Source organism: Perissodus microlepis, chromosome 8, assembly GCF_051167445.1.
Source record: "Perissodus microlepis isolate ML-2025 ecotype Zambia chromosome 8, ASM5116744v1, whole genome shotgun sequence".
NCBI lineage: Eukaryota > Metazoa > Chordata > Actinopteri > Cichliformes > Cichlidae > Perissodus > Perissodus microlepis.
In genome coordinates, this window is record NC_140468.1 from 10,670,108 (window position 1) to 10,697,309 (window position 27,202).

General features: G+C 40.3%; 1 protein-coding gene across 2 annotated transcripts in view; it reads right to left on the reverse strand.

Annotated features, from left to right (window-relative positions):
• The window catches only part of dock1 (dedicator of cytokinesis 1), a 213,875-nt gene that overhangs the window by 175,349 nt on the left and 11,324 nt on the right, over positions 1-27,202 (reverse strand). Inside the window, exons 2-13 of one of the 2 annotated variants that reach the window (XM_084937450.1) lie at positions 15,995-16,078; positions 15,635-15,675; positions 15,443-15,498; positions 13,533-13,629; positions 10,569-10,717; positions 9,830-9,965; positions 7,557-7,714; positions 7,165-7,246; positions 6,526-6,661; positions 5,395-5,467; positions 2,778-2,917; positions 1,276-1,401 (exon numbers count right to left, since the gene is read on the reverse strand). In XM_084937450.1, coding sequence (XP_084793576.1) covers positions 1,276-1,401; positions 2,778-2,917; positions 5,395-5,467; positions 6,526-6,661; positions 7,165-7,246; positions 7,557-7,714; positions 9,830-9,965; positions 10,569-10,717; positions 13,533-13,629; positions 15,443-15,498; positions 15,635-15,675; positions 15,995-16,078 — 1,278 coding nt within the window. The remainder of the gene's footprint in view (positions 1-1,275; positions 1,402-2,777; positions 2,918-5,394; positions 5,468-6,525; positions 6,662-7,164; positions 7,247-7,556; positions 7,715-9,829; positions 9,966-10,568; positions 10,718-13,532; positions 13,630-15,442; positions 15,499-15,634; positions 15,676-15,994; positions 16,079-27,202) is intronic. The other variant, XM_084937451.1, reaches the window with a different exon arrangement.

Sequence of the window (27,202 nt, forward strand, 5' to 3'; positions counted from 1 at the left end):
CTGATTTGCAAATCAATTAAACCCCATATTTAACTACTTTTTTTTTTAAATAAATACTACTACTATAAATAAATACTTTTAAATAAATGTTCATTTTGAGTTTGATCCCCTTTTTTTATATAAACTGAACAGGGACAGCTGAAAATATTAAAAGAAAACACCTGCTGGGTGAAAAAAATGACAATTCATTAAATTATTTAGTAGCATCGCTGTGTATAAAAAGAGTATTATGGGAAGGGCTCACTGCTCTGTGGGAAATACTACAACAACTTAAGAATTTGGAATAGTTGCGATGTGGGATCTCCCAGGTAGCACTGCATTAAAAATGCAAACCCATTGTGAGTTAACACATCTTTTCCTTGCTTCCACTGATGCAAGTTTAAACTCCACTGTGCAAACAATCACATATCAAGAAGACGCAGAAGAACCGGATCCTTCTCTGGGCCAGAGCTCATTTATGATGTATTGAGGTGACATGGAAATCTGTCTTGTGATCTGACCAATAAAAATATGAAAGCCTTTCGGCTCTCTATGAAGAGAGCATGTTATCAGTGCACATGATGCTATGAGGGTGTACTAATGCACAACTTGTACAAGTTTTGAAAGCACTATTAATGCTGAAAAATCTATTTTGGAGCTGGACGTGTCACCTTCCACATTGTGTCTTTTTCATGGTGGTGAGCCTAATTTCAGGTTACTCCATCAGCTACAAAGCATCAATATTACAATTAGTAAATTCTGAAAGGCAGCAAAGGAATACAATTGTGCATCGCTTTGCTTTATTGGAGACCTGATCAGTTAAGCGCCATGCTGAGAAAGCACAGTATATCACAGCTTGTCTGAGACACAGGGTTGCAGTCCGGGCCTGTCACCAACTGAGAACATTTGAAGAACTGTGAAATGAAAAATACAACAAAGGAGGCTTCAGACTGAGTCGCTTCAAATCTTATATCAAGGAAGAATGTTGCTCTAATATGATATGTGTAGCCAGTCTTAAAAATCCTTTAAGGGTGTTTAGCAAAAAGAATATCAGAGGTGATGCGAGATGGTCATACACCTGCCCTCGTCCAAATGTTTTTATTAAATATTGTCTAGCTTCTCAATTAAATATGGGGATTCAATCATTTTCAAATCATTTCAGTCGTTTTTTTTATTTACATTTTACACAGAATCCTGACTTTTTTCTGTAACAGGGTTATGAACCCCGCTGAAAGCATTCAGCCATTTAGCCAGGGAACTTTCTAGGCAGGCAGCAATGGGGAAGCTTTTTAAAACCTGGCATAATTATCTCAGGAAAGCCCATCTTGCGAGCCACGGCTGTCGATCGGTCCACAAGGTGAGGGAAATCCTTTCTTATCTGATGGATGTCTCCAGGAAGCAGCTTCAGAGTGACCCACAGGCCTGGTAATGGAAACAAGAAAAGGAAGTGAGGCATCAAGTAAAGCAGTATGTCATGAGGAGACAGGTAAAGAGGCATGAATCAACTCTAGGGAAAGTGATTCATTTTTGTGTGTTTTGCTTGGTTCAAAGTTGGGTGTGGTAAGCTGCTGTGACTAAAAGCTACAACACAAGTACGGTTTTATTGTATTAGAGAGAAAATCTCTGAACTATTTATAGTCTATATTTTTTTACTGTTTGATCTGTTTGTACCAAGTCTTTTAATTTTTCTTTTTTTTTTAAACAATCTGACACCAGCAGCTGCTCTGACTTTCTTCTGGTTGGGAGAAATCCTTGGCTCTTTTTCCAAAATGCATGGCAAGCCAGTTTCAGCTCTGTAAGCACATTTAAAGGTGGCTTCACTCACTCTTAATATTCTCTATTGGGGAAAAAAAGACCCACAGAGTCACAGCTTTGAAGAAGAAATGACTGAATGGATCAAATTAAAGCAGTCTGTAGTGCCCTTGTTCACAGGCCACAAGAATGAGTGGTCCTCGTGAACCTTAGAGGCTTTATTCACTTACACTTTATGGGCCCCAAATTGCTATGAGTGACAAATCCCTCACTAGGTTAGCTGGAAGTCTTTTGATATGCGGACATGACCGAAACAGCTGCTGCGAGTACTCCACTGTTCTTCCCAACAGGGTCAGGGCAGACCTGACATTTATCTAAGTACGTCTTCATTGGGCGTGACAACACCATGGAGACTGTCATGTTATTTCCCCTCCTCAGCAGCACAAATCCCTCAGATGTTGAAGGTTGTTCTTCTCAGCACAGATGTCGAGTCCTTGATAAGCGCCATTCTTCACAAAAGTCTCAACAGCTTAATTAACAGCTGGATCGCTTGGATACTGTAGTCCTGGCGATGAGACCGACTATTTATAGTGTGAGCAGTAATTTATGGTGTGAGCGCTAAGAGTAAATTGTGTTTTTCATTAGCAAGTGGAACAGTTTTACTGCCTTGCAAGTATGTTGGGGTTAATAGTACCTTGTACAAAAAAAGATCTAAAATAAAAAATAAGGCTTGCACTGACTTCAAAAAAAGATTTTTAGCAGCGTCTGATTTAATCAAAAGATAAAATAGATTTTTTTCTCCTGGTTCATGTGAGGTGATGATGGCAAGGACAATTTGACAGAAAACTGGGCTTTCTTCTGATGTTTTGAATTAAAAGAAAAAGTCTTGACTAAATGAAACCCAAATGAAAGAAGAAAATAAAAGAAAGAAATAATCATTTTATAACAGTTTTTCCGTCGCCTGTACAAAGTGTACAAACGCCCGATGTAGTGAGGCGAGTTTCTTCCTTGGCCTCGGTTCCTCTATCAGAACTGTTGCACTGTACCTTGGCCCTTGTGATTGACCTCTTTGGCGGTGATAACTTTGTTGATGACTGTCTGGAGGAAGTCATTCTCCCCTGCCACCCTGGGTGAAAAACGGGAGATGTTCAGCTGCTTGTGGCGAATGGCGTCATCCAACGCTAGCCTGCAGTACGTACACACCAGGCAAACACCACGGAGAAGGAGAGGTGGCAGGAACAGGAGGAGGAAGAGGAGAAGGTGGAGGAGTGGGGCAGGAAGAGCCATAAAGTGATGGTTGTAAGAAGGGGAGTGGGATGAGGGACAGACAGAGAGAAAAGAGAGACACACCGAAGAGTGATGCGAATACCATGACAGACACAAAGCCACTTGTTAGCAGTTAACAGCGAGCCAGGATGGGTCATGAAAGAAACACAAAGAAAAATGATCATTTAGGAAATTAAGTCCAGTCAGTATCCATAGAGCAACAGTATCAGAGTATCAGCGTGAATGCTGACTTTCCCAAGTTTGATCTTGGTTGGGTTTTTTCCCTTTTATTTTTAAAGATGCAACCCCCCCTAAAAAACCCCAGAAAAAATCCAATCTCAGAAACAAACTCTGCTTAGCATCAGAAAAACACTCAAATATAAGTACCAAGTATAACATGTTTTGTACTCCGTAGGGCAACAAATTCATTGAAACAGCTGATGCACAGAGCATAAAAAGTAGCAGATGTGATGTGGGAGGCACTACATGTGTGGCAGCTGTCACAGGAAAGTGTGTTGTGGGCAAAGATGGCGTCTGCCGTGTAGGGGCTTCTTAACAAGCAGAAGGAGATGAGCATGGAGAAGACGACTGTAGTGATGCACGCAGGAAGCAATAAAGAATCTCTGCCCCTCGCACTGTTTTCAGTGTCTCCCATCTTAAACCAAAATCAATCCGAGCAAGGAAGATGAATAAGCAACAACAAACATTTGCACATTCAGACACTGAATTCACTCAAACATTGTACAACAACCACCAAAAGACAGATTTTGACTTAAATTTGCATTTCTAAAAATTATGTTATCTTTAACCTTCAAAATGTCAAAACTGAGTGGCCACTTGATTAGTTACACCACTGGTTGTTCATACAAATATCTAATCAGACAAACACATGGCAGGAACTTAGTGCATTTAACCATGTAGAAATGGCCGAGACGACCTCCTGAAATTCAATATGAGCATCAGAACAGGGAAGAAAGATGATTTAAGAGACTTTGAACATGGCACGGTTGTTGCTGCCAAATCTGATGAGTCTTAATTTCTGCTGCAACACCCAGAGGGCAGTGTCAGAATTTAGTGTAAACAGCATGAAAACATTGATCCATCTTGCCTTGTATCCAAGTTTCAAGTTCTTGGGACACTTTGGGCTCCTTAGTGCTAACTGAGCACCACTAAAACACCACAGCCAAGTATTGTAGCTGACCGTCTCCGTCCATTTATGACCACAGTGTACTCATCTTCTGATGGCTGTTCCAACAAGACAACGAGCCACGCCCCAAAGCTCAAATGACTTGAAAATAACAAGTTATTTGTACTTCTTGGCCTCCACGGTTACCAGATCTCAATCCAGTTGAGCACTTCTGGTATGTGGTGGAACAGGAGATTTGCATCATGGATGTGTAGCTGACAAAGCTACAGAAACTGTAATGCTATCATGCAAATTTTGAGTTTTTCCACCACCTCGATGAACCTATGCAACTAAGAATAAGGCAAAAGGGCTTCTAAACTGATACTGGGAAGGTGTAACTAATAAAGTGGCCAGTCACTATATGAACTTCCTGGAGCCCAAGAGGATGCCTTTAAATTAGGGACTTGGCTGGCTAACATCATTAATCTAAAACAGAGAATATCCGTCAATTTCAGTATCTCACAAGAGCTGTCATTTTTTTTTTCCTGCCACTCAACTATCGTTTATAACTGAATTGACATGTCAGTACAGCTTGTTTGTTTTTTTACAACAACTCAATTGAGTCTTAAATCTAATGTCTGTAAGATTATCGTCAATTTAACATATTTAAATTTCTGTTTGGCTGCCAGAAGCCAAATCACACCACTGTGTCACGTTTTCTAAACGGCTCCCTCGCTTCCTTGAAAGCACATTATTAAGCTTCTGTTTCGAAACTTGCTCTGTTTTTGAATGGCAAATATTCACAATTGGACATAAATAACTCCTTGTAAAACCTCCTCTAATTTCCATGATTTATGCTCACAGATAAGCCCATTAAGTGAGGTGATCAGCAAGCTAAACTGCCTGAATGTGAGGCATTTCAATTATGCAGGAAATCACGTTAAGAAAAAAGGTTGCTCTGCCTCTTTACACTATCCTACAAAAATGGTAGCAGTTAATGAGATTGCCTTAATTGAGTCAGCGGGGAATAGGGGAGTGTTACAGTCTTAAAACCCCTTCTAATCTGGTGTCAAGGAGACAAAACTTGTAGAAAGAAAAACGACACTACCTTTTCTGATATACAGTGTATACCTAAAATAATGGATGAAATTTTAAGCCATAAAATGTATCAGTCTTGCTTCTTTTATTTATTTTTTGGCAAGTTTATCCAAAACTTAAAGGACCTCTATGTTAAATGTGATTTATTTTGTGCTTCAGCACAATGCACTTACGGCTGAAATGGGATAAAGTGCTGCTTATCCTCGTCGTCCATTTTGCCTGTTATGATGTCAGTGACATCCATTACTGTGGAAAAAGGAGAGAGGTGGGGGTTAAAACATTCTCAAGGCCTGCAGAGTATAGCGTGGCTATGAAAGAGATCCAGAAAACTGCATGGTGGGCCACATCAGGGGGTAAAAGCTGTCTCAGCCAATGTTGGGATTTTCTTTGATGAGCACTAATTAAGTCAGAGGCTGAGCTGTGAGGGGAAAATCTGAGTAGTGGTCACGATGTGCGAAAGCCTTTTGAAGCTTAAAACAAACAATGATTAAATATGAAATTAAGTTTCTTTGAATAGCTGTTTACAGCGAAGTGAAAAGGAAGATCATAAGGTGACATAGCATATGCTAGAATTATGAGTCCTTCTTTACAACAAGACGCATGATTTATTTATTAATTTTTTTCCAGTTTGCTTTGTGTGCGCGTTTGAATGCAGGCATTTGAGTCGGAAAAACCTGACAGCAGAGCTTGCCGACGAAACAGGAAATGCATTCTCAAGTCTGTCTGTTGGATAGACCAGTTAGGTTGCAACTAAAGATAACACAAAAATAAAAATGACACTGACGCCAAAGTTCTCAGCAGGTCACCATAGCTGTGTGAGAGTCAGCAAAAAAAAAAAAAAATTGTGCCTAAAAAAAGAGCAAATCTCAAAAAGCTTTCCATCACGCTGTGTACAGCGGCAATAATGATGATGTCTAAAGATAGGCCATCATAAATCAGGCTGTCATTTACCTTCCCCTTAAGTGGCACTGGAAAAAGAAAAAAAAGACACCGAGAGAGGGGCGTAATTTTCTCTGTTGGATAACTGTGGGCAAAATGGCAATCTAATTAGTTTACGATACGCCTGGCAGCTTGCCAACAGGCAATAAATCAAAACTGCCCCCCCCCCCCCTTTCATTTAGCTGGAAACCTCTCAATTTTACCCAAATATATTTACTCAGCCACGCAAGGCACAATACTTACTTTTACCACAATGCAAAACAAGAACTGGTACACATTATGGTATTCAAGCAAAGCCGGGGCTCTATAACAGAGCAGCTTATTCCATGCAGATCTTTAGAACAATAGTCTTCTGTCTTCTGTACCTGCCACTCCAAAGGGTCTTCTCAGACCTGACGTCAGCTTCTTGGTGTTGTTGTCTCGTAGCTCCATCCGGCCAACTCTTACAATCTGACACACAAAGCTGATCTTTTCTCTCTTCAGATCTTCGCTACCCAAGTCCTGAAGAGGTGTAAAGAAAAAAAAAAGTTATAACAAAGCGCCTTAGAGTCACTACAAATCCCGGGCTGTTTCAATCAGATTGTACAACACAGGGATGAAAATCCTTTGGAAAACACAATTGGATTTAAAGCCCTATCTGATAAGCAGCCTTTATCTGATCGATTAATAGCACTTTCTGCGGTGAAAATGAGTTTACGTAAAAGCCAAACATTTTACCGCAAATTGCTTGAGCAACATATGTGATTGTGTCCACAGATTCATTTTTCCAAACCATGGAAAGTCCTCCCAGTGGGCTCACACTGACCCTTGTGCCCTTGGGCAGCCATCAGTTAGAGGTCTTAGTAAATACATACAGAAAGCTGGGCTCTTTCTGAGAGAGCTTAACAAATACAGGCTCTGCAAACAGGCTCCCACGTGCTTCGTAACATGGCTGAATAAACAGTGAACTACAGGCGAGTGTGCGCACACTATAATCACATGCATTTACACATCCAAACACTCACTGTGAAGACTGCCCGCAGATTATGAAGCTGGTCGATGTCTTTTACTAGGCCGCAGCTTGACCATTTTACCAAGTAGTTTTCACTGTAAGGGAGAGACGTCAGGGGGGAGGAGCATGACGTTCACAGGTGAAACAAAAACAATACAGTGAATTCAGACACTGAGATTAACAGCATTAACATCAGTTTCCTTCAGAGCTACAGAACCTTGAATGTTAATCCAGACATTAGTCTGCTTGACTAATGCTGGAGGCATATGTAACACTCCTCAGCTGAGCAGCTCAACACAATAATTTGCTGTCACAATCCTGAAACAACAGCAAATCCCTGGGCAGCAGGACTCACATAGCATGTGTGCGTATATGGCGAGAGCGTGAATGAATGAAAGGGTTTACCTGATGAACTTGGACTCCACTGGGTCGTAAAGCGACATGAGCACCTCTGCATCTTCGCCAATCTTACACACCACATTCTTCAGAGTCACAAAGAGGGCAAAAGCTGGCGTGGAAGCGAACTTTGCTTGCCTCGTCAGATCAATATTCTGCTTCTGAGACTGGGAAACAGAGAAACGGAGGGGAATCAGCAGTATCACACATTGTTCATGCGCAGCAGTGTATTGAGAGAGAAACAGTGCTGATGCCAGCTGTACAATGGATTAAGACTAACCACTGTGGTTAGTTTGTTTTGTTTTTTTACACACACAAAAAAAATCTAACAAGTTAAAAAGCTCCTAATATCTTTCACATTGAATAAAAGGGCCTTTACATTTACTTGATCTCCAGGACTGCATATACAGTAAAAGAACCTATTCCCTAGCGTCCTTCAAAAATATGCTGCGGTCACGTCATTAATATTCATCGTGTTGACCTGGACACTTTCTTATTGGCCATCCATATGCATTAAAGACCTCCAAAGGAAAGGTCACGTACGATGAGACCACATAACTGCAGGGCACTTAGTGGCTGGCACTCCCTACATACTGCAAACTGACATTCAGGTGTGGTACACCACTGATAAGCCAAGTAAAATAGATTGGGAATCTGGCACGGCTCCTGACTTTCTAAAGAAATCAAGCATTTTAGTGTACCAGGATTGGCTCCATTTGTCCTACTTTTAATCCAAAGTTGTTCAAATGCCAAAACGCCATCGCAGATTGAATCAAAGTGGTTTAGGTCATCTTTTTGGAAAACGGAACAGTAAAACAATCTGTATAGATGTGCATCAGTACAGATGGCTTAAAAAGAGGCAGAGACAGTGTTATCATACCAATGGCTGATGTGTTTAACATGTTAACCCCTTTAGTTTAGCATTTTATCATGCTATCATCACACACACGCACACTTTAGCAATAAACACAAAGCACAGGGAATGTCGCTGTAATTTGTCATTAACTTAGGTACTGGATATAGTGAAACATCCGCTTCAGGTGAACAGTCTATAGCAGCGGATTTTCACAGACCGGCCTTTAAGGTGTCGTGGATAAATACAACAAAATAAAATTATATGACCAAGACACAAACTGTGGTATTTTGTAAATATAATAATAAACACAAATTTACTGTGCAATTGTGTCACTTTATTAGCAGCGTCCTCCTGAAATTCGCCAGCAACATTGAGAGTAACATCCTCCTCTCTGCTCCTTAATGCTCTCTAGTCGCTATGGTAACGTGGAAATATTCCTTTCAAAATAAGACACACAACTTCAACACGGGAAAAAACCCAGGGGAACCGTGTTAACGATAATAACCCTAAAAACCATAAATTTCATACCCGAGCATCAACTCTCGCGGCCCAGCACCAAACGACTCACGCCTGGGGACCGCTGGTCTGTAGCACACAAAAACTACTGGTAACTGAATCAGTAAAGATTATCTAGTAGTTGAGACTGGACCAAAGGGGTGTACCATGGAAGCTAAAGTCACATCACCACTAATCTTAGCCATTTTGTGGCTAAAATTACAGATATTATTTTGGATGTAGACTGGCAGATATTATTGCAGAAGACCAGCTCATTATCTTTTACAGTCACATAAAAAAGTAAGTAATAAAAAGAAAGATTGAAACAGCTGTGCCCAAACTGCACAGAAAACCAAACAACTTTGTCAGATGTCCTTACTGTGGAAATCTGTGATTACCCTTCTTGTTTTTATTTCTTTTTTAATGCAAACACTATAATCGTGCTTGATTGACCAGCTGAGATTCGATGACGCAGAAGGAACAAGATCATGATGTGATCTGTGTTCATTCACACTGTGCGCTAATGGGCATTTGCTAAGCTTTAATATAGTATCTGGATAATAGAGCTGTCCCAAATACCATATTCTGGGCCTTGGAGGTTCAGTAGTGCTGAACAAGAACAATAATAATCATTAGGAGTTGCTAAATGAGACTTAACTAGAGATACTGGTGCGGTGCTTTGATTTCTGCTGATACCTGAAGCGGGACAGCTAAACTACATACCAACAAAAGTGTTTATTTTATTTAAACTCCCTGGATTTGTTATATTTGCTAGCCACTTAAAAAAAATAGCTGCTGCTGGTTTATGAAAAGTCACAAAGTTGGCAACAGTAAATTTCAGAAACGAAAAACTTGCAAATCAAATGTCTTTCCAACAAGCAAATAACAGTAATATATTCAGTTTTTCTCTCTACTGAGTTTGTCTGTTTACCTTCTCCTCTTGGATCCGGTCCTCAATTTGTTTGGAAGCTGCCTCGTGTGCCCTGAACAGGCTGATGGTGCTGGTGAGCTCTGGGTCCAGTATGTTTCCATCTTTGTCTCTGACCACCAGATCAAGATCCAGGTACCTTGCATAAATAGAGGGTAGAGTTAACAAGCGCTCATACCCACCAAGACAGTGTGCATTTGTCAGAAAGGAAACAACACATTTTATTTATAAACATGAACTCCTGTCACCTTATTTCCTGCCCAAATTCTACCTCATATTCATAACCTCGGCTCCACTGTTTTCTTTCTAAACCTATCTTTCTGCTATGCAGGGGAGCCAGAAAAAACAACAGTATATGTCTACATATACTCAGTGCTGCATTTCATCAGCTGATCACTACTTTCTTCTGAGGGAAAATTCATTTCTCTACCTGGCCAAAGGTTCAAAATTTCATCACAGGAGCAGAAAAGAGCTTCACGATTTTCATTTCCAACTGATTTTCTAGGCCCACTGCAGATAGTGCAAGAGCTGTCATTTCATGATGGAATACAGTGCAGTTTGCTGAAGCTAAACCCCATCAGTTTGTTCTCAAGCTAAGTGATGACCTGTCATTTTCTATTGACTGACACTGCTGACCTCTTCCAACAAGACTTGTTTTTTCCGGATAGATTTGAGGATAAAGGGATATAAGCCATAGGGAGAGAAGGAAAAATATAAAACACTCTCACAGCTGAAGACTCACTTGTTGCCATAGTCTATCTTGGAGGTGACTTTCTGTTTGAGCTCACTCAGCTCGTCCTGTGGGAGGGTGCCGGACAGAATCTGTGAACGCCATTCGATGAGGTCGTAGATCATGTCACGGACACAGTTGAACATCTCACGCTTGTCTCCCTGTTAGGCAGAACAACAATGTACAGCTTAGACACATTAGGAAAAGCTAAGAAAAAAAGTTTGAACTCTAGTAGAAACTTGCACCTCAGTTTTTGGCTATAATGTGGTGATAAGCACCAGCCAGGGCAGGGAAGATGATGACTTAATAAAAACCTTTTTGTGTATCGGCAATGTTTGTTGAAAGTGTGTCTCTACACTTTTGATATACTTATTTTAGTTTAAATGTAACTTTTATTTATTAAAGAAGTCATGTAAAGACTGTATATATAAGATGGATGTAGCTTCCAGGCATAAAAAGTGAAGCAAATGTAATGACCACTAGAGGGCGACTCCCATGGTTGTAAAACAGGGGTGTCCAAACTCCGGCCCATTTTTAATTGGCCCGCAAGTAATTTTATAAATAAAATAGAATATGGCCCGCACTTCAACTTTTGCTTGAGTGTATTGCACTTCTTAGTTTTAACACCAGGGGGAGCTACTGTTGATCAAGGCAGTTGCTCCACCAAAAAGGACAATCACAGAAGAAATTTACCCCAAGTTACTAAAAATGGCAGAACCAAAGAAGCAAAAGGTAGAAAGTGAATGCAGAAAATTTCAGACACGGTGGGAGAGTGAATATTTCTTCAAAGAATTCAAGGGGAAGTGTGTCTGTTTGATCTGCACTGAAACTGTGGCAGTTATGAAAGAGTATAATGTACGACGTCATTATGAAACCCAACATCAGGCCTATGCATCCTACACTGGTGCTGAGCGAGAGCAGAAATTAAAGCAAAGGGTAGCTCTCCTACGGGGTCAGCAACAGTATTTTTTTCATGCTCAAAAGGTCCAGGAAAAGGCTCCAATAGCCAGCTATGAGGTCGCCCAACTCATCGCAAGACATGGCAAGCCTTTTTCAGATGGAGACCTCATAAAACACGGCCTCGTTAAAGTCACCGAAATAATGTGCCCGGAAAAAGTGCATGACTTCAACAACGTCAGCATGTCCAGAAATCCAGTTGTGCGACGCATTGAAGACTCGTCAGCCAACATTAAACTGCAACTGTCTGATAAAGCTGTGCTTTTGATTTTTACTCCATCGCATGCGATGAGAGCACCGATGCCACAGACGCCGCACAGCTGCTATTTTTTTGCGGGGAGTGGACGAGAGCACGAGCGCTTTAGGTGAGTAAAAAAAAATATATTCCACAGTACCCGTGTGTTAATGTGCAGGTACACATGCTTCAAACATCAATAATGCGCATCAATTCTGTCACTACCCTGCTTTTGCGCACCACTTTCTTATATGTGCTTTTCTTGTTAACACACAGAGTACACACCGCTGTGCACAGCGCACACAAAGTCAGCTGATCTCATCTGATGCAGATTTGCTCCTTGATCAAGTGACATTTGTCCGGATTTTTGGCACGAGTGGCGATCAGCACCGCGGCTGGATGGCCTGATTTACATACCCAGCACAGCTGATACTCACCAGAATAATTTACTAAATTTATATGCACTCCTGTTATTAAGTCCAGTTCAGTCTGTTAATGTTGATAATGGTTTCAAACGAACGTTAATAAGTGTGTTGCTAAGCCTAATAACTTAAATAACAAACTTGAAATTTACCCGTCCCATTTTCCCCTTTATTGTTTTTTCTCTGTGCTGTAAATCTTCTGTCTAAGAAGAAATCTGAGGCTGCTGTTCTGAGAATGAGCTACCAAAGCTTTTTCTGAATAAATCAATAAAGATCCATTTACGGAAAGCTGTGATGAAGGCAGTTTTGTCTTTAATTACATTCAACAATATAACATATTCGACCACTTTTAAGTGATTTTTCTAACTTTAATACACTAAAGTTAAGGTTATATACCTAATTTCTGTAAGTGGCCCAGCCCCTCCTATATTTTTATGTATGTGGCCCTCAGTGAAAAAAGTTTGGACACCCCTGTTGTAAAACAACACCAATTTTATAGAAGTCTGTGGAAGGATAGCCCTGCCCTGTCTATCGCCCTAGTAAACAGTTTCAAGATTAGTTTATGGACTGAATCGGTTTAGATTCATGTTGAATATACAACATCACTTCACCCTATAAGTTATAGCCCTCACTAGTGCCTAGGAACACGATAACATTTAATGTTTCACCATGTGATAAGTTGCTAGCATCTGAGCAATTTTTCAGTTAAATGCACACTTCAGTCGTCATGTCCAGTTTTAAAATAGCAAGATTAAGCCCTTGTCACACCGGCCCAGAGACTGCTGAATGTTCCCCTGGCAACCACACAAAGTTCTTGTGACCTACGGCGACTGCTAAATGACGAAATTCTAAGTGCAATTTTCTAGGGGGTTGGTGTTTGGGAAATAAACTTTTTTTTTCTTAGTGTGCTTGACAGGGGGTCACCTACTGGTCTCTAGGTCTTTGTGGCTGGGGATTTATTGGTACCAAGCAAACTGCTGCGTTTATGGCTTCATAACAGGGCTTTGCTAACCAATAGGTGACGGCACAGTGGCTCCATTTTTCTTTTATAGTCTTATACTTTTATGTTTTTCTCTTACCCATTTTCTTTTACTTCTATAGATACAAGTGAGTCCAGGTAAGCTGGTTACAAGCAGAAATCTGTTAAAGCCACTGAGTCAGCATAAAATAATAGTTTTTTTGTATTTTAGAGGAAATCCTCCAAATAGTATTTACCCATAAACATGAAAATATGACAAAAAACAATTGGTGAAACAGAAATAAACAAAAAAAAAAAAAAAGGCAAATAAACCATAAAATAATGCACATTATCATTTTATTAATGTGTGTGTGTTTCCACTGGAGGAGCAAAGGTTGGCTTACCACATATAAGTCCCTCCATATTGTAGCCCACTCCCGCAGTGTTGTGGTAACCTCTTGAACCAAGGGCAGCTCAGTGGGAATGACTGTCTCCTTTTGCCTGCAGTGACAAAAAATGATTTTATTTATTTATTTATTTTACAGTGATTGTGTCCTGTCTAGGGCTGCCACGATTAGTCGACTAGTCACGATTACGTCGACTATCAAAATCGTCGACGACTGATTTAATAGTCGACGCATCGTTTGAAGCTTTGTAAGATCACAAAAGACGCAGGAATAAGTAGTAGGATTTAAGAGTGTAATAACGGACTGAAACAGAAGATGGCAGCACTGCATGTACAAGGATGCCAGCTGCCGTTAAACCCAGAAGAAGAAGAAGAAGAAGCTGTGTCCCAGAATTCATAGCGCAGCCCAGCTCAGTTTCCAACAATGGCGGCAGCTAGTTAGTTTTAATATTACTCTTATTATTCTTTCTGGGTCACAAAATAAACGTTTAACATATTTTCAGGCGAGAATGTAGCTGTGTAAACATCAAATACCTGCTCAGTTTATCAAGACACCACATATTTTCAAAAGCGCTTTTCGGAGACGTCTGTTACCCACTTGCTCGATAGCTAGCCAGGGGCAAGGCTCACTAGAGCCCGTGAGAACACCGGACTCCCGGCAAATCGTTTTCAAACCCACTGCCGTCTTTCGCTACTCAGGTTAAACATGATATAAGTCACTTAGATAAACTCAAAATGTTATTGTTCGGCTTTTTTTTTTAGTATTTTATTTGTTCCTGAGTAAATCGGTTTGGCTGAGATTAAAGTTATAGTTTTTACACAGCTGAATAAACGTCAAGAAGACAACTGATTATCAGAAGTGTGAGATATACTCGAGAATATACTCCGGTGTCCCATTATATTTTAGATAGCAAGGAGTTTATTAAACTTCACCGAAACAATCTACAAATTTCATTAAAATTTAATAAACTATCATGTCTTTATTTTTAGTTAGCACATACTGTAAACACTTAAAGCTGTAAGCTAATGATAGTTATATAAGAGCAGATGCATGCTGGTGCAGTAAGCTGTACGTTTTACGTCCAATGGATGCATGATCTTATTAGTCGACTAATCGCAAACATAATCGGTGACTAGTCGACTATCAAAATAATCGTTTGTGGCAGCCCTAGTCCTGTCTGCCCTTTCCTCTCCACATTAAGGCCAGGATTATACTCCCTTACACACAAAGAGAGCTGCAGATAGCATGGACAAGTAGGTATTCTTGTTATATTACTCCATTCTGCTTGGAGTTCTCTTGAAAGACAGGCGCACAGTTAGCTGTATTGTAGCAGCTGTAATAGGTGGATAAATCCACACGGTCACGTCATCACTTGGACCCAAGTAGACCATTAAATAGTCAAGGACGCACAAAGTATAACATAGGTATAAGACTCGTGAACGGACAAGTTGTGTGAGAAGAAGAGAGTTTTCAGCGTCGAGCGTAATCATCACATATATGTTCCTTATACTATATTAGTAAAATCCAACTATTAAAAAATATCAGCGCCTAAAGATTCTCAATTTAATTCAAAGATTCTGAAGTTTGGGTTTCATCTTTGTGTTGTGCTGGTGAAATCAAAGAAGACAGACCAAAACAAAAACAGCGCCGCAAGTTGCGCCAAAGCGAACACACATGTCACATCACATCAAGCGCAGACCTTTCCACTGAAACAACCTCCGAGGGTGTCTACAAACAACTTGCACTTTATCTAGTCCCTAATTTTCTCAGCAGATCTATCAACTAAAAAACTTGTTATACACTTGCTTCCTGTTTGATCTCTGGTGCCGTCTTTAGCACCGTTTGTTGCTCCTGATAAATATAATATAATAAAGAAGCATTCAGAAATTTGACTTAGCAGTACTGACCCGCTGCCCTCGACCGTGGCCTCTTTCAGGTGTATGTAGCAAGCGGGAAATATGCCCTGGAAGAGAAAGAGATCGAAAAGAAACGTAAGTGTAAAAGCTGAAAGAGCATTTGAAGAACTGAAAAACTGAAGTTGTAAAGTTCAAATGTGTAAGTAGCAAATTTAAGTGTTTAAAATTTAGTTTTTTGCTCACCTTTTTGGATTTTCTCCTCAGCCTATAGCCTCTGTACCAGTCTAATAAGGAGAACAGTTACAAACCATGTTACACAAGGAGAAAAAAAATCCTCCTAAAACAAATCACAGTTTGCTCCACTAAACATTCTTTTGTTTAAATAAAGGATGACACTAAAGAAGGAAATAACAGTTCTTCCACGATGCAAAACATCAGACCAACTCATGGGTCTGGGATTGCTATCGCCTGCCTTTGCAGCAACTAAATATCATTATCACACAATTGATTCTTAGAAATGTACAAAAACTTGACAGAAAAGCCGATGTCCAATGTTGTCGTGTCAGCTCCGATTAAACGTGGCATCAGTAAGCCTGTTCTCACCTTCATATGTCTCAAGTATGTGCACTGTGTCTCCGATCTGCAGTGACAGCTCCTCCTCTCCCCGGGCATCGTAGTTATAGATTGCTGGAGAAGGACGAGAGAAGACAATATAAGAGGAGGAGATATTACAGCAGGAGGAAAAAGGCAATAAAGAGTTTGGCTCCCTTGTGGCGCTAATTGTGTGCCACTGCAATGTGTAGTAGAGGCATCACACATATACTGGATGTCCACCCACACAGTCTAACACAGTGATGCTTGGGCCTGGCACCTTCAACGCTGTAATATCAACACATTTTTTTCCCACCTACTGAAAACAAACCAATAAATATGGATAAAAAACAAAAATGATGACAGTAACTTTATGGTGTTCCTGATATATATATATTTTTTAAACTGCTCTCAAACAACAAGAAGGTGATTTATATGTTAAGAAAAATATACAGTGCTCTCAGAATTGTCTGAAAAATTACAAACATAACCTGTCAAATCATATGAATTTATAACAGGAAAAGTTGTGTCGGGTTCTACCGGTTATTATTCAGTTATGTGTAATGATTAAAAAAGTAACCACCAAAGTTTGAAATGCTTTGTATGATGCAACTTTAAAGAAAAAAAATGTTAAAAGACCAAGAGAACGAATGTGGACATTTTAACATGCAGATCAAAAAGCAAATCACAGATCCTTTGAAATTTCCAACAAATCTATTGAAGTCTCCCCTGCTTCCAAGAAAACAGAAAACATATGTTGTAGGGCAACAAAATAACATCAGCTTGGCAAAAGTAAATCTTCCTATCTAATGTCTATTTTATACCCAATTAGGACATTAAAGGACTCTTTTCTTGAAGTCAACCAATAGAACTCTAAAGCCACTGAATCCAGTGCCAACACACACACACACACACACACACACACACACACACACACACACACACACACACACACACACACACACACACACACACACACACAGAGCTCCATCAACATGTCAAGGTCAAATTATAAAGACAATAAAATCCTGACTGGTGACACTTGTTCTCTCATTCAGTGAGCAGTAAACAATATGTCACTGTCAAACAGCCAAGCCCAGCACCTGTCTGTCTAAGAGTGCACAATTGCCCCTACACACACACACACACACACACGTTTGTGTGCATCTATAGGCACATGTGCATGTCCTGCTGAGAGCAGGCACACCGAGGTGCTTCAACAAAGGTTTCCAGAGGTGAGTGACTGCTTAATTAAAATAGACCCTCGCCACAGGCACTGGAGCCTTCCCAGCATGCCGATGGTGAAGCAAGTGAATCAACCATTTCCTTTCTCAATTACCTGCCATCTGAAGAGTTCACTGTACTTCATTAAACTATCACACAGCATTTTAGCTCTTTTTATGTTGAAAAACAGTCAGTTAGCAATTTAAATACTTCTGGAAAGTCCAGGTCATTTTCAGTTCATTTGCAATTAATGATAACTGTGATATTATTGGGATTTTTAATTCTGTATAAGGTAAAAGCATTAAAGAACACAATTAGTGATTTATGCCAGATCATAGTTACAAAGCAGCTTTGATTATGCAAAGTACAAATTAGCAGTATAATGTGTGTCCGCTAGAATATAAGTCGGAACATTTTATAACAATCCCCTTTGTCCTGTCCTATTCTGTCACGTTTTCCCTACCTGCTGGATCTGTGGCACCTTTCAAAGCTGGATCTCCACCTGCTTTGGAAGGTACTCTAACCCCACCGTCTTGGACCGAAGCTGGCTGGAGATCCGTATCCGCTTTATTGCCACTCAAACCAGCTTCTCACTTAATTGTCAGGATGTGATATTCGTTACTGAGGCTGGCGATTATATTATTCAGCTATTTATTTGTCACAAAGCACATGGCAAATAAAATATCTGCAGAGAAGCAACTAATACTCTAAACGTGTGAAAAGCACTGAGGTAATGTGCCAGAGAAAATGACCAAAAAAAAAAAAAAAAGAAAATCCTTCAGACGTTCAGCATGTGCAAGCAGCCTTAATCGTTACAGTACATGCAGTAAAGAACCTCACTGCATCTGGAGGGCATAAAAACGCATGTGTACCCATTTGATTCAGGCCTGTGTGTATGTGCATGTACACGTGCATATCCACGGTGCATTTTGCGCATCCCAGAACAATCCAACGAGTCCACTGAATCTACCAGAACATGACCCATGGGCTGACAATGGAGCAACAAAGGCCCTAGGAAATGAATTCAATGGTACCACACTGAGATACAAAAGGCACCAAGAGGCCTAGAAAGCAACAAAACATCAAAAAGGGAGGTGGGATTAATCTGTGTCGAGGCATCACAGAGTAGCCCAGTCACTCCGCATGCACTGCGCGCTCAATTAAACTACCATTAAGAGTAGCTGGAAACGTCTGTAAAGCCATCAACTGCTGCATGTGTATGTTTGTTTAAAACTGGGCGAGAGGGCCAGCTGATTCAGCACGAGCAGCAGGTGATCAGAGGGAGAAACAAGACACGAACCGCTCCAATAAAAAGATAAAGCATGACATTTTATCAGTAAATGAGAACTCTATAATCAGTGCCAATGAGACAAGTTTAATAGAGTTTAGAGAGTCGGCAAAATCGTCACTGGGCAAGAGGTACAATTGTAAAATGAACACAAACAACACCCTGGGAAGATGCTGACTGAGTGACGACCATCAAACTCTGACATGAGAGAAGATGGTGCAATTGAGCAGAGAAACTAAAATGCTTCTTGTCACGTGAGGATGGGGCGCGGGGGGGGGGGGGGGGGGGGGGGGGCGGCGGCGGCTAAATGACAGCTCTGATTACTCCATAAACCTGTATTTGCATACTCGAGTAATCTGATGTCAATTAGGAAGCAGTGAGGGAGAGAAAATCCATCAGAGGAAGAAGACAAAGAGGATGGGGAAGTGGACCGTATTCTCCCTAGAGTGTGGCATGCAAATGATTTTCTGGAAACGGGATAAACAGTAGCATCATTTGGATGGGGCTCATTACCATACATAACGTTGTGCATAAGGCTGTGCAAACTCAGAGAACGTTATCATCATAGGAAACAAGTGAGGAATCAGATTACAGAACTCTCCACTTAGCCAGCAGTCTACGCCCTCTACACAATTATAAGCAGCATCATCTAAAATTTGGACTGATTGTAATTCTACACTTTGGACTCACTAATAACCGGCACTAATCCACGCAAAGCACAACATACCATTACACTCAAACGATAACACAGTATGCTGAGGAAGGAGGGGTTGAAAGGAGAGGGGAAAGGAAGTGCACGAAAAAGTGGGAAGAGACTGAGCCTCTTGATGTTTTGAGAAAAATCCCCATGGGCTGTAAGCCCACAGAGAGAGACAGCCAGGAAGTCCCAGACAACAGAGAAAGACAAGTGTGGAGCATAAGGCAGCTCTCAGCACTGGAAGGGCTTGGATTATACGGCACTGGAGTCAATGTGCAACTTCAGAATAAAAAGGCACCCAGGAACTTTGTGTAATCCAATTTGTGTAACATAATTAGGGTTAAACTGCCATTAGTTTGTGAAAAGTAAAAGAAAATGAAAACTACAATAGTAGTTTTTCATACTTAAACACAACCAAACAGGAAACAGTAAGTGCAAAAGGAAATAAATCACAGCCTTCAGGTTCCATTGTAGTAAGTTTCAGCTTCATAACATCCAGATTCGATAAACCAATTACTAAACAACTAGCAGACTTTAGTTATCATGTTACTCTCTCTCAACAATCAACTGTTAACTTCAAGGCAAGTCCCTTCCTGTGCCTTTTTGAGCATGAGAAGCCAAATAATTAGCAAAGAATGTGAAGCAAATCATTCCAGCGAGTCGTTTTGAGTGGCAACAATGACAAACTAGGCAGGGCTCCATACTTCATTGTTTGAAACCCACTGGAACCTACTAGTGGTTGTACTTCCTTTCTTCTTGAGTTTGTGTTCTCTGACAAAAGAATGCGACCTCTGTCATGTTCAAAGTGGACCTATTATCGACATTTCTAGCTCTGTATTTTTTATTTTTGAACTTTGCTTGAGTAGCTTTACGCAATTGACAGTTAAAATAATAAGTTCAGCTCTCTTTATGGCGCCACACCTTTAAGTCATCTTCCTTTTGACTGTGTACCTCTCACTAACAGAAGGTGTTAGTGCTGCTACTGTCCAGTGATAGGGATAACAGTGGCACCTTTGCATTCACACATACATCAACAATTTAGAATCAGCAAAAACCTAACGTGCTCATCTCTCGAATGCGGGAAGCTGCCAGAACACCTGGAGAAACCTAACCCAGGCTCAGAAAGGCAGGCTTTACTTTATGTTTACAGCAATCACCCCAGCACCAGTGATAACATCCATCTATTAAAAAGACTTTCTATAAATACATTCAACTTGTAGAACCTGTCAGTAACTAGGAGCATGACCACTAACACTATACTGTTTTTTTTGGTTTTGTTTTTTTAAATATGAACTGAAAAGGGTTGTGCTAATTGCGCAAAATTTCAAATGTCAATACAAATAAAAAATGTGGACTCTGAGAAAACAATAATATACACTGAAATTGAGCATGACAATCGGGATGAATAAAGAGCACTTTAATAAGCACACAGTGGGCTAAGAATAACCTTTTCCAGGCAGCAGGACTGAATAGAGGATGATTATTATACTCCTGCCGCACTACAGGTCTCCAAGGCAAGACGGAGGAGTCAGCAGAGAGGGGTTTTACATGCACGCAAACACACGCAGTCTCTGAAGGGGAGATATATATATATATATATATATATATATATATATATATATATATATATATATATATATATATATATATATATATATATATATATATATATATATATATATATATATATATATATATATATATATATATATATATATATATGACCATTCCAGACTAACTGAAGTGGTCTGAATGTAAAATGACACAGCTCTTACTAGCTAAAAGCATCAGACTACATGACTACATTATACATCTGACTTTATAAAGCTGATGCAACTCAAGTTTCTGTGAAGCATCACCTCAGTGCACACAATGAGACATACCAGACGTCCAATAATAATATTCAGCATCAAACGCAGCCAAATTTAAAAAGAAAATAGTCGTTCATTTGCATAAACATCAACATGTCTTATTGGTGGTGTAATAGTAATAGTTTAAAGCAAGATTTCAAATACTAGAAACTAGAAACTGGTTCAGTGTCCAACATCTTGCATGCAAATTGTTTCTGTGAACACATCTTCAGAATACGGGATGTCCTGGAGGACATGGCAGGAGCCGAAAACAAGCATGCCTTCAGATCAAGCTTGTGTAGTCATTAGTATGGGCGAGTATGATCCGAGCGAGGTGCTGTTGCAGGTGTTTGCTGTGTTTTCCCGACGAGCCCAGTTGGTGGTGAGATGCAGTCGGCTGGAGCGAGCACTGCTGCAGCAGAGATCACAGGTATTCTTCGGGGACCTGCCATGTGCTATTAAGGTAACGGGGAGAGCACCAGTCTGGGGGAAGGGGCCGAGGACCAGGCCTTTGTACTGCATTTCTGGAACACCTGTGGACTTCTGCGGCAGCTCCTCCGTCTGATTTCACCAAGGCTGACAATGATACACACTAAAGGAAGCGGTTGTTCTAAGTAGTGACTTAGAGCATACAAATGAGTCTCAATCTAGTACCAAATCAGCAAATAACTCTAAATGACAAAAGTAAAAAAGGCTCAAAGGCAGTTTTCGTGTGAACAGAATAACATTTATGTTTTCATTACATTTTAGTCAGAAGAATTCATTATTTATACGCTCGAGCATTTCCATTTCCATCTTCACAGCACGTTGCCTCGACTGTTTTGTTTTTTGAAACCTGCTTCATTTACATCTGTTTACTAGTTTCCCAATCTTTGACTTTTCTTGGCAAGTTACTGCCACTTTTAAAATTAGAGCAAAAAATGAAAAATCAGTGGGAGGAATTTGAACCATGTTTACATGTACATACTTGTATACACATGGTGCAAAAACAAAGCCTCCTTCTAGCATTCCTAAATTCACTTCAAGAATAACACAAAAATTCTGAATGTATTTATCTCTCATAAATGTCTACGCTCAATATCTTCAGTTGATGGGCGTATGAGTGTTTTGTCCACAACTTGTAAAAACAGTAGGAAAGGGGTTGCTCTGGCAAACTGAAGATTAAAGTACTAACTGTAAACTTCAAGGCCCCCCATTTCAGATCTAGCCTTCAGCCTTTGTTGCCTGGACTTACCAATCTATTCCTTCCTCTAATTTCCTCCCTATTGAGTGCATTAAAGAGAATCAAAAAAGGCCAAAAGCAAACATATATGCGACAAAATACACTGATGTTATGAAATAACAGGAAATCAAAAAGTTATTTTTAAAAAATCTGCTTCGCCTGACCGCCTTTCCAATACACAAAGATATCTATCTTGAGTAGTATAATAATAGTGAAAACAAAACAAAACAAAACAAAACAAAACAGGAAGTCCTAATTTGAGAGGCCACTTCTATTGGTCAACATCCTTCACTCAAATTTAGTCTCAACCAAGTCTGTGTATAAATAAATGCACATTAAGTCAAAAGGTGAATATTAACAGTATAGTCATAATGCTGAGAGCGCTCATGTATATGGTGTTTCATTATATAAGTGTCACCTTTGCAGTAATTTAAAGCTAGTTTTTCCCCACAGCTGTTATGCTGTGGGTGAGGAAGAAGGGCCCGATCAGCACATGCAGTACAGCAGCAGAGAAACATTTCTGAGTCTGATAGAAGTGCAGCTAGTCTGAAACTGGCAACCCTCTGGAAACCTTGTGCAGATATGACTTATAACAAATAACTAAAGCCTTATCATATAAGGGAGTCTAATAATATTTCAAGCACTAGACAATTAGAGGAATTCTCATTGAAGTGAAATGGAAACCTTTAAGTATGCTATTAAAATATACTGTAATATAGTGGGATTTGCCTGAGATAGTGAAATGCATTCGGTCTCTCAGTGGCACTGAGAAAGAAGACAATCAACTATACAGCATTTTTATAACAATCAAATGACAGAGAGAGAAGCTTTGTCAGTGACATACAAAGCAGGGAAAACAGGATAATTAATTTCAAGTCCCTCACTAATAGGGTTTAATAAGAGGTTTAGGCATTCAGACAGAAGCCTGATGGTTCTAATTTAGGGGCAAATTCAGACAGTGATCTTAGGATTGTGAAATACCAACAAAACCACCCTGTTTTCTTTGAGCCCAATTATATACAGCAGTCATTAGGCTTTATCAGCAGTTCGAAACATAAGATAACACTGTTGTAACTAACCTGAAATGAATACAACAGCAGCTAAGCTGGGAAACAGGAAAGGCCCGGGTCTTTCTCTCAGTGCTAGAGCCACATTTTTACTCCCTCTGGAAGTCAACAGGAAATGCCACTTGAGATATTACTGTATCACAATAGATAGGGCCCTTCCAGTAGGCAAGAAGGAAATACTGATGCTGTTTCTGACTACAGGAAGATTAACAATGCCGTGTTAAAAAGGGGGTAGCAGGAGAAACAGAACACGGTAAAAAATGACGACGATGTACAACTGGGTAAGTGGGTGGGTGTGTGGCATGAAGAGTGAAGTAAGGTGAAGGGAAGAACAATCTGAGAAAAGTACTTGTGCCAGTTTTGGATGCCAAGAGCTATAATACCTTTTGGCAGCGCTTACAACCATGTGCCCAGCTCCAACATAGGCCTTGGGGTGCAATCTAACACAGGCTGATAACTCAGCATCCACTGCCTCTGTAGAGCCAAGTTATTCCTTTAATTGAAAATCATCTTCCCAATACAACAGGGAAAGAGCACAGCACAGCTCATTACAGGGCGCTGAGTAAAGCCTTGCACAGGGCTTCTCAACAGAGTGGTCTTTGCAACACCTCTGCAAAGCAAACCCTCCTGCCCTTTGCACATATGCCTCAGGAGCCTTTAAACGAATAATCAATGGAAGCACTTACAGGTTGTTTTTACAGCTTATCAAGGACAGTAACATCAAAAATCACTTGTTAAACAACTGTAAGAGATCACAGGATAGCAGTTATTTCATCCACTTAGCCACACTAAAGCAAAGACAGATGAAGTAAACTGGCACAATCCACAAAGTTGTTTTGTTTTTTTGCACAGCTAGCTGTAGCTAATTGTTTCCTGCCCTGTGTTACATCTCTTGTGAAATGTATCCTGATGATGTATAATTACCTTCAAAGATTTGGAAAACACTCTAACTGAATCATCAAGTTTATTTTCAAACCTCTTTGGCAGCAAAAAATGTGACTTCACCTCACTGACAAGCAAATGAAACAGTGCGTCACCAGATACTAGCCGCTGCATCTGGGCCCGCAAACAGAGCAAAAATATGCGTGACACGCAACAGGAAGTGCCTACAACCTGTTCTTCATACTGTTATTTATAATCACCGGCATGAGGCTGTGCTCTGCTAAAACAGAAGTCAGAGCTCACATCAGCATAAAATCAATACAATGGGATTTCCAATAGAAAGCAAGATAATCAGAAAATCAGAACACACTAAACAACTGCTATTAACTCCTAACATCAAAACATCAACTACTCATACAAAAAGCATTCCTGCAGAGGAGGAATATTTAAAAGATGACTGGTGAATGAGCAGAGACTGCAGTCCTACATTCAGCTGTAGAAAGTAGAAATGCTGTACTTAAATTCATGCGTGCTTCCGAAAATTCTATCTGCCAAATTGCTGGAATAGATGAGCGCAATTAACTTCCAGCATAATCCACAGAACCACCGGCTCCACCCAAGGATCGGGTGTAGTCACCCAGCAGACCACTCTGCTCTGTGGTTGCAATACTTTCTAAATGAGCAGACACAATGTACAAGTTTATTATTATTACTATTAAACAACCAGTGCTGAACAAAGTAAACCCACTTTCCAAATTCGAAAGTGTTGACTAAAATTCTCCAGATTATTTGTAAAGCTATTTGATGTACTGTATATGTGGATACGCTATCAAAGGACGTCTAAAGATTTGTTTTAAAACAGATCGTCATTAATTATGAAATTATGAACAGCTATGCTACTACGTTATTTAAATTATAAAAGGGAGCAATTAAAGCAAAATCCGAACACAAATTCTTGTACTACGCATTGCGTATTTAAAATAGTTTTTTTTCTGTTGCCACATTTTCAAAACCCCGTTTTATTCGCTTTCACTATCTCACTAATTACATGGATGTTCAAAGGTGATGGCTTCACAAATGACTAAGCATGGTTGGTTTCATGAGTAGGGGAGGTATTTATAACATCACTCCAAAAAGCTTGCAGAAGCGTGGCTGGGTTTTTTTGGTCCACACACTGTATAAAGTAGAGATAAAATACAACATTTTGAGTGTTCACACATTTTACAATTACTCAGTGTGATGGATTTGACACTCGAGTTGTCGTTTTTGTCACTAAAACTTAACACTTAAAATCAGTATATACACACACACACGGTGAGTATCTTGATTAGGGCTGTGTGATCTTCTCTATGGTCCTGTTGTCCTTCTGTGTGACTGACGACAGGTTCTGATTGTGCTTAGAATAAGAAGAATCACAGCAATTATAGTGTATTTCTGTATTTCTGAAAAAGTCAGTAGCCTGAATATCCGAGTTCCCAGCCAGAGGTTTTCTGTGGAACACTACCTCCAGTTGGATTTCCCAATCGGATAGTTGAAGCTGCCCAAAGTATCCCAAGTTGACTGAACGTAAACAGCAGTAAAACTGCAAAAACTTTTACTCTGTCCTGCCACTGTTATGTAGTTGCGAGTCGTAAAATAAGCCGCTCACAAAGCGCTGACCAAGCTCTATGTATTAAAGTGCTGCAGCAGTGTTTTTAAGCACCAAAAAAGAAGCACTGCTCTGTTCTGCTAGGGATACCTGAATGGCTCTACCTTGCTAAGAATCATTCTCCAAATTTATTTCCAGAACATTCCAACTCGCAGGTGATGCCACTCCCAGGTGTCTGGAACGTGGCATTAGCTCCAGAAGAAAAACTTCTCCAGATCCACCTTGGTTGCTTCCACCCCCCGCTGCCTCGTCAGCCAGACAGGAGGAGCAGCTGCAGCTATAGTGAAGCACTCGGCCTATTCAACACTGAAACCTTTTCACAATTAGCAAGAGGCAGAGAACAAACGCTAGCCCCACTAGTGAGAGCAGCAGTGGCTCCTATTATCCTTACAGCATGAACAATGCGCTACTTGTATAATCCAGCTCCGAAAAACAGACTCTGCAAAAGGGTTATTAACGGAAATGTTATCAATGAGAGTTTCGATGATAGCTCAGACTGTGTGGGGGGCATTACATAACAGCAGCTTTTTGGATGGCTGCTGAGGAAATAAACTGGTTGGTTGTTCTTTGCTACAAAATGGCACTATTAAGCTTTCATAAAGAAAATGAAAAGAAGCCCAATGACGCACTTTCTTTGGTCAGATGAGATAAAGATAGAATTTTTCTGCTCAGATGGAGTTGGTTTGAACCTAGCGTGGGCTGCCACAGCCGATGAATGGTCCTAACAAAGCACAGAGGTAGAAATGTGATGATACTGGGCTGGCTGAGTGCAAAAGGTAAGAGCACTATGGATGTTGGATACTAGCTGACATAATAATGCCCAGTCTCCGGGAGCCTGACAGAAGAGGAATATTCCAGCAAAGCACAGTCCTAAAACCAGACAACTCCCTTAGTTAGAATGACAGAACTCCTCTCTAACTTGTATAACACTGGTATCCACCACCTACACGTGGCTCAACATGCTCGCACGTCAAAAGCTGGCTGAAAAGTGGCCATGAACAAGAACAGGGAGAAGTAGGAATAAAGAAAGATAAAACAACACGAAAAGTACAGACAGTGGCTGCGCTGGATACTTTCATTGTTTTTAACTCTCATCTGACTTCAGCGTTTTGTGTGTTAAACTTTGTTCATCTTCAAAGTGCTGCAGTTGGCTGAGGAACCAAGCAAGAGAAGCCCATTGACCTGTTTCTTGCTCCAGTCTGCAAAGCTCTGTATAGACTCTGGACCAACTCGTAACCACGTTCAACTCATAAGACAGCATGAAAAGCTCGGTGCACAATAGGCTGCTGCAACTGGTGTTTCCCAAAGTAGACGATGCTCCCTGTCTGTGCAATCAATGTAG